The 8,277-nt window shown below is 49.2% G+C and overlaps 1 protein-coding gene across 1 annotated transcript; it reads right to left on the reverse strand.

Annotated features, from left to right (window-relative positions):
• Positions 1 to 6,153: 6,153 nt before the first annotated feature.
• Positions 6,154 to 7,005, reverse strand: LOC127020171 (RING finger protein 223). The gene has a single exon (XM_050902637.1). The coding sequence runs from the start codon at positions 7,003 to 7,005 to the stop codon at positions 6,154 to 6,156; it is 852 nt and encodes a 283-aa protein (XP_050758594.1).
• Between the last annotated feature and the right edge of the window lie 1,272 nt (positions 7,006 to 8,277).

Here is an 8,277-nt window from a genome sequence, read left to right on the forward strand (position 1 = left end):
AGCCAGCAAATTTAAATACCCTTCAGAAGCATTAGAAATCGTAGCCATGAAAGACCCATCACTTCCTTGACCCGTTCGTAACGTGAAGGGAAGATTTGTAATGTTTGTGTGAACATCTTGCACCAACGGGCAACTGACAGGGAGCCACCTCTGATGTGGTTTAAATGAGCAGAGGTTAATACAAACCAAGATTAAAGTTTTCTTTGGCAATATAATATGCTAACAAAATTAACTAACTTCCAGTGAGATAAAGCATATTCTCTAGACTAGTAGAACAGACAAGGACACTATATCTACAAAACGTCCGTAACACAGGGAAAAGGACCATTTTGCTCAGGAGAATTTAAGTGCACATGAAGAGCTCTGACAAAGTTAGGCAAACAATTCTCCTACACTTTTATTTCCAATGAATGTTAGGCACTCAATATTGTGTCCGTAAACATATTTTGCATGGTATTAATATCAAATGCACTGTTTATGCTTAAGCCTGCAGGTCAGAGATTATTAATAACCATTCCTCTGAATGATGTACACACTCATATCTAAATATTGGTTTCTTCAGCAGTTGTGAAATTTTCACTGATACACGGAACACACTGAAACAGGAAAGAGACTGGACTGTGCCAGTCACGAACATGAGGAAGGGAGCTGCAACAGCACCTTCCCTTGGGATTCACAAAGACTATTCCCCTAAGTAATGGTTTTCAGCACCAGGTCTGAATACACAATAGCACACCTTTTTCCGGAGAAACTTGTAGTTCACACACCCCTAAAATTCCCATTCAGCAGGATTTTGTCTGTTTGCACCACCAGCAGTCTTAGTCAGTTGGAACAGTTCGCCCACTCCAGTGATATTGCTCACTGAAGTAGGATTTCAACTGAAAATCCACACTAACCCTATAACTACACTTGTATTCTTCAGTCTGTGGTAACTGTCTGTGTGCAGGCAACTCACTCATCCATCATTTGCAAAAGACGTTTTATACAAAGTGTTATACACAATAAGCTACTTTGGGATGTAAGCCCTGAAAGCAAACCTGAGTCCCTGTGGACGGTAATTTGAGCTACAAAAGAAGAGCATTAAGGTAAGAAGCAACAGTATTTCCATATGCACCTGCGACCCACCATATTTCAATAATGTATTTTTACAGTGCAAGGAAAAAAATAACGGTAGTTTATTATTTTCTGTTCTTTAAAGTATAAATGCAGAAAGAAACTCACTTTTCAGAGTAAGATGGTCTTTTGGGGTTCTTAGCCCACAATACTATTATTGAGCCTGATTTTCAAAATGTGCTTCCAAAATGCTGTCTCAACCCAGACAAAAATAGATTGGATGCAAACTACCAGTCACTTTAGGAAATTCAGGTCATTGCTCTAACTTGCAGGGATGTACGACTCAGTACCCACTGCTGTTAGCTACTTTTTTATTATTTGGCTTTGTGGTACATTTCTAATGATCATAAATATGAGAGTAACTGCTATGTTGCTTTTTGCATGATGAAAGAGTACACAAGTACCTCCGTACGCAGGCCTTTTAACCAATCCAACTAGATAATCGAGGTTTTTATTCCTTCCATGCATTTATGAAATACTTAAGTGTTTTTCTGTCAAACCTGCTTTTCAAAAGATGATTACCTGCCATTTTGTAAATTAACATTGTATGATTATTTACTGCTTGTGGGCTAGTGATGCAGAAAGGAATATAATTTCTTCCCTGCAGCCACAGTATTTACCAGAGACACTTTCAAAGGTGAGAGCAGAAATAAAAACTTCTACGCTGTGGCACTGAAGGTACGTGATATGTGTTAAAAACATAACAGTGCTTTAAAAAATTGAATTCTTGAGCACAAGTTATTAAGAAGGGCAACATGAAAGAAGTAAACTTGTAACGCGGTCGTGATTGTCCTAACGCATCCCCATACATCGTAAATGGCAGAAGATCCCCACAAATAGCGTATACTGAGCTTTATCCTGTGGCTGCAGTTAGCTCCAGTGAGAACTTTCCTCAAGCAGAGATGGCAGTCACCTGTCCCAGATAAGATGGAACAGAACAGTTTACAGTACGTGACTACCCACCCACGTTGTGTGTTGGTAAGCTGGGTTCTGCCCTCCCATCTGCTTTTTCCTCCCTCTCTTGGACTAATACCACTAATGTCTGGCAGCCTATTCCAAATCCTGAACTTAACATTCAATTTAATCTTCCGGTCTGGAGTCTGGTATGCTCCACTCAGGTGGAGGAATAGGGGATTACCACCACAAAAAACTTTTGGCACAACTGGAAACTGCAGATCTTTGAGAGTTCACGCAGCCTGTGATCTCGCAGAGGTCAAAAAATTCCTGAGAAAGCTTCAAGCCTTGTGCCCCAGACTGTGTAACGCAGAGAAATGTTGCACAGCAAAAAAAAAAAAAAAAAAAGAAAAGAGCACAAAGAAAAAAAAAAGCCAGCAGCTTGTATTTCCCATGATTTTCCCCACGGTGTTGTGGTATACGCCGTCTTCCCTGCTTTCCCACAGAGTGCCCCAAAGCGCTGTTTTTTTCTGTAAGATGTGTGGATAGTGTAACTGATGCACACCCCTTCAGATGCATATCTCTGTGCATCTTTAAACAGCTAGAGAACACAAGTGTCCTGACTGAAATAGTTATAATAATAAAACACCACCAGCCACACAGATTTTCTCTTTTTGTATTTTACTTAACTTTTTTTTACTGAAACTTGAGCAAAGTTTGGCTTTGGACAAGCAATCTGTACACTCAAAGGAACCCAAAATACAAATATAATACTGGGATTCTACAGTAGCCAGAGATGTATAAAATGCATGATTTTTTCTGACTGGTACTGTGATGTGGATCCAGACTAACGCTCCTGAAACCAGTGGCATTTCCCCAAATCTGCATAAGCAGAGAGAAGGATTTGGCATACGCTCAGACTGTCCATTTTAATTTGGCTCTGAAATATTTTCAAATGTATGGGTAGGAACCTGATATGTAATATGATCATTCAATTGTGAATAAGCCTGAAAATCCCGTTTAGTCCTGTGACCTTCAACTTTTTGTAATGTGCCAACCTCTAAACATTTTAAAGCTGACCCTCACGGGACAAATTTAAGCTTCTGATGATCGATTTGCTTTTCTTACTTACCTTTCGCAGATCCTTTAGAAGCAGTCCATGGATCCCAGTTGAAACCATTGGTTTAGTCAAAATGGCAAATACTGTTTACAGAGAAAAGGCAAGAATAAAGCTATCACGTGGAAAGAAAAGAAAAAGATGGCGTATACATTTCTTACTGTAATCAGTATTCCAGGGCGTAGCTACGTAATAGCTTCCGTTGCGACTGCAGCTCCTGTAAACATACCCAAGTTGGTGCGAGCTCGCTAGCTCGCCCAGACAGTGCTGGCAGTGCAACTGCGACACCCGAGCGGCTCACTGCAGCCAGAAAGCCTGCAGGAGTCAAGCAAAGTAAGAACTGCGCAGTGAGCTCCAGCTGAGCTCCACGAGCACTCAGAGCTGGCTTCAGCATGTCTACGTGAGATGGAGTTATAGCAGTGACTGTTGGCTGGGCTCTTCTGAACTGCAAGGTACTGGAGCTTACCTGATTGAATAGAAATGCTGATACGCATGCTGCTTTTGCAGTAGAAGCACAAACAGGGAAATCATATATTGGTGCATATGATGTACACATGTACATATTTTATATATTTATTTTTCTTAGAAAACATTGCTGCTGTTTATGTCCATTAATTTACATATATTTATTCTTACTACAGTATCATTTATAATAATACTTTCACTTCTATAGCACCTCCTCTTCAAGGATCTCCAATTGCTTAAAAACTTTAATAAATAAAGCCTCACATCTTGCCTGTGAGGTAGGTCAATGCTATTATCAAACTTTACAGATGCATTAACTGAAGAACAGAGAGGTTAAGGCCAAAATTTTCAAATGTTTGTACCTGAAGTCAACCATCTAAATTCTCATTTAGATGCTTAAATAAAAGTCTTGTGATTTTCTTTGGTGCAGAACATCCACAACTACTGCTGAAGTCAACAGGGGCTAATGGTCAGGCCTGATTTTAGGAGGCATACACCTTTTACACGGCTAACGAGCAACTCCAAGTTTGAAAACACTGGCCTAAATACACGAACCACGGTCAGAGCCACAGGTTGATCCCAGTAATTTATCTCCTCAGGGCCTTTATATTATGATATACGACTTTAAAAGGCTGGTGCGGATCTTTTTAAATAGACATAAGTGACACAAAAATCATATTACTGTTTCCACAAACCATGTCCATCGTAACAGAGTCTGTATAAATACCGCCTGGGTTTGTGGGGTTTTTTGGGCGTCAGGGGGTTGTTTTTCACAGATTTGTGATAATCAAGACAATGCACAGTACACATCACTTGTGCAGTCATAAAACACATCACACATCTTCACCTGCTGTCTTTACATTTCTACATAGTAAATTCATTTGCACTTGTGATAAATAGAAGTGGTCAAGTAAAGGTCTATTAAGAGGATACTTGTCAGAATATCATGCAGACAGCTTGCAAAATACACATACTAAAAGATCACTTTTAAAATTCTTGAATTGTTAAGCACGAAAATAATTACCTCATTCCATTACAGTACTGTGTAGAAACATGGAATAAGCAGCATTATCTTATTCCCAATAGAATAGATTATAACAACTAATTAAGTTAAAAAAATTCAGGCACCAAATGAATTATCCTGCAACATAGAACAGTATCTATATAGAGTGCTCTCCTTAATATACTACAAAACCAGCTGTGTGGCAATGTTTTTCCATTTCCTATTACGAGCATCTCATCACATTTCAAGACATCTTTGATGTTCCAACCTCACAGAACAAAAACGTTTTCTACTGGCCTTTACAGAAACTCATAATGCAGAAGAGAAACTTACCAAGAGAGAAAACCACTGTCTTATTATAGCTACTTCGACTGAAGGTAAATGTTCAATACACAAACTATGCTACCGCATTCCACTTTTACAGTGACGCTGAAAGTCCATATTTTAACGTGGGCTTCTCTCACTGTGTAAAAATTGAAATCAATGGCCAGTGAAATATTACTCTCTACCACAGGAGTCTCTTAGCTCTATTTTAGAGCTCCATTAATTAAATCATCTTCCATAAATTAAGTGTGTAATGTAGTGTTTCAGTCTCCCACACTAAATGAGAATTTCAAAGAATTAAATAATAAAGCTTATTTTAAGCAACCAACAGAGGGCCTGATGGCCTTCTAATAAAGTTATAACAAAACCGTACTCAATAAATTGTAGGGAAACTTTGGCTCAGTCTCTTTAAGATAATACATTTCTGTTACAGCTTCTTCTATATGTACTTGTCAACTTTATAAAAGGGAAAACACAAAAGGCATTTAACATCGTCATCCTGTTCTGCTCCTAACCACAGTGACTCTCTCCGATTATCTTCCAGGTGGGGGCAACAGTAAGCCAGTTTTCTTTAATCCAGATTGTGTCCTTCTGCATCAGGGAGCACAGAAACCAGGGTACGCTCCCGACAGAGGCGAGGAGGAGCGCACCCCCCAGTCTCAGAGCCCCAGCTCCCCAGGGAGGCCCTTCGAGACACCTTTGCTAGAGAGACACGTCCTGCCCTCCCTCCACAGCGGCCGGACCCTCCGCGGCCCCTCGCCCGGTCACCCTGCAGACCATCCCCGCCACCTCGGACTGTGCCAGAGCCGCGGGGCTGGCCTGGCTGCAGGGCCCACCATGCCACCCTGGCAGGGCTGGGGCCTGGGCCTGGGGCCTGCCGCCCCCCGCCACCACGGCAGGCGCCAGGCCCAGAGCTGGCGGGCCCGTCACACCCAGGAGAGCCACGGCCTCGCCCGTGTTCTCCCCCCGCTGCTGCCCACCCGCCTCTCGGCCGGGTCGGGGCTAACACCAACCAAAGGAGGGGTACCTGCGAGCAGGGGCCGCGGCCGAACCGCTCCTGGGCCGGGCAGGGCCGCCCGGCCGCGCTCTCCCCTCACGGCGGCGCGGGGGGGGGGGGGGGGGGGGGGGGCGGACCCCGCGTCCCCTCACAGTCCGCTCCGCGCCTGCCTGCCTCCCGCCCAGCCCAGCCCAGCCCGGCCCTCAGCGCCCGCCGCCGCCCGGCCCCGCTCCGCCGGCGCTACGTGTCGCTCCTGCGGGCGGCCGCCGCTCGGCCCCGCGGGGTGCCGTTGGCGGTCGCCCCGCCGCTCGCTGCCGCCGCCTCGGGCCGGTACTTCAGCCAGCAGATGAGCCATGTGACGACGACGGAGAAGAGGGCGAGGATGCTGGCCACCGACAGGCAGATGGGCCCCACCGGCGACGGCGAGGCCGAGGCGCCGGGCCCGGCGTCGCCGCCGTACTGGTTGACGAAGATGAGGCCGGTGAAGAGCAGCACCACCATGGAGAGGAAGGAGACGACGACGCACACGCAGCCGGCGCTCAGCGCCGCCCGCTTGCAGCTCTGGCAGCTCTCGTAGCCGCCGCCCGAGGAGCGCGGCCCGGCCCGGCCGGCGGGGGCGGCGGCCGGCGGGGCGAGGGCGGCCGCCGCCTCCCGGGCGCGGTGCGGGCGGCGGGGCGGCAGCGGCGGCAGGCTGTCCTGGGGCAGCGGGTCGCGGGCCCGCAGCTGCGGCGGGCAGGCGGCGGCCAGCTTGGTGTTGACGGGGAGGCCGTGGACGCGGTGGTCGGGCAGCGCCGTGCGATGGCGGCAGAGCGGGCAGGCCAGGGAGCCGCCGGCCGACCGGCCGGGCCCCGGCCCCGGCTCAGCGGCGGAGGCGGCGGGGGGCTGCTGGGCAGCCCGCAGGTGCAGCTGGCTCAGGCACTCCTGGCAGAAGGTGTGCAGGCACTCCAGCAGCTTGGGCGCCCGCCGCTCCAGGTCGAAGTAGTTGTAGCAGATCTTGCACTCGTAGTCCTCGTAGCTGGGGGCGGCCGCCGCCGCCTCATCCTCCCGCCGCCCGCCCTGCCCTACGCCGCCCTTCTGCGCCGGCTCGGCCATAACATCTCGCCGGAGGGGGACGGAGAGCCGCGGAAAGGCGGAGAGTCCCGGGCCGCGCCGCGCCGCGCCTGGGAGGCGGGCGGGGAGCCGGGGGAGCCGCGGCCCCGCCGCCTCCTGGCCGCGCCCGCGGGCTGCGGCGCGGCGAAGGAGGGAGGGAGAGGGTCGGCGGCTGCCTGCCTGCGCCGCCCGCCCGCCGCGCTGGCGGCTGCCGGGGACTGCTGGCGGCTGCCGCGGGCGGGGGGCGGGATCGGCGCCGCCCGCCCCCGGGAGCGGCCGCCGGTGCGCGGCGGCGGGGAGCGCGCCCCGGCCGGGGCGGCGGCGGCGGGGCCCGTCTCCCGGCCCGCCTCGCCTGCGGCGCGGGCTCGCACCGGCCCCCGCGCCCAGGGGCCGCTGGAGAGGCGGGCGGCAGCGCGGTCGGTGCGGCCAGGATGCCGCATCCACAGGGCCTGCCGGCTGGCTGCGCCCCGGCGGCGTGCCCGCCTCCGCAACGGCAAGTCGGGCTGTCGGGGTCGGGCTTTTGCCGGCAGCCCCACCGCCCTGCAGCGGGGCTGCGGCGTCCTGCAGCCCCGGGTGCTGCGCTGGCTCTAGGAAACACAGGTGGAAAAGGCCGGGTAGCTTTTTAGTCCTGAAGTGCATTTTTTTTAAGCGTTCCATTGATTTTAACAGTTTATGAGGATTCCCCAGTGTGATTATGCATTAGGACTAGCAGTTACGATTGCAAAACATTCGTTAGGTAGCGAACACTGCTTGCTAATCAAGGGTTAATATGGGAGGGCCCATACGCTGACAGGTTAACATCTGTTCAATACATTGCAGCTCGCAGGCTAACACATATTTTGCTTCTCTTCGGGAAGAACATTTTGTGCACTGTGATTTTCTTTCATTATGCACAGTGAAAGTAAAAGGTATTTTATTCTGGAAACCAGAGGCGGAAGGAGCTACTGATGTTTTTATTTACATCCTGACATTGCTATAAGATTGAGAGCTTTTGTCCAGTTTAATGAAAAACCATTCAAACAATTAAGTGTTCATAGCTTCCAATGTCATATGTTAAACAGTCTGATAGATTTCACTAAATCAAATTCTGCTCTGTCACATCAGGGAAGTCTGGAGTAACTCTATTATCTTCAGGTGGCACAGGCCATAAAAGTAATTATTTGTCTTTGTAGTTCTGAAAATGGTCTTGCGGGTGGGGATAGCTCTAGGCAGGTAAGGCCGGTGTTTCAGGCACACCACATCGCCATGCCGTGTTGCTAAAGCTGCATCTTGGGA

This window comes from Gymnogyps californianus, chromosome 10 (assembly GCF_018139145.2).
Source record: "Gymnogyps californianus isolate 813 chromosome 10, ASM1813914v2, whole genome shotgun sequence".
Lineage (NCBI taxonomy): Eukaryota > Metazoa > Chordata > Aves > Accipitriformes > Cathartidae > Gymnogyps > Gymnogyps californianus.

What these genes read in the sequence shown, in the direction of transcription:
- LOC127020171 (XM_050902637.1), bottom strand. Translation starts at nt 7,005, where the DNA reads ATGGCCGAGCCGGCGCAGAAGGGCGGCGTAGGGCAGGGCGGGCGGCGG.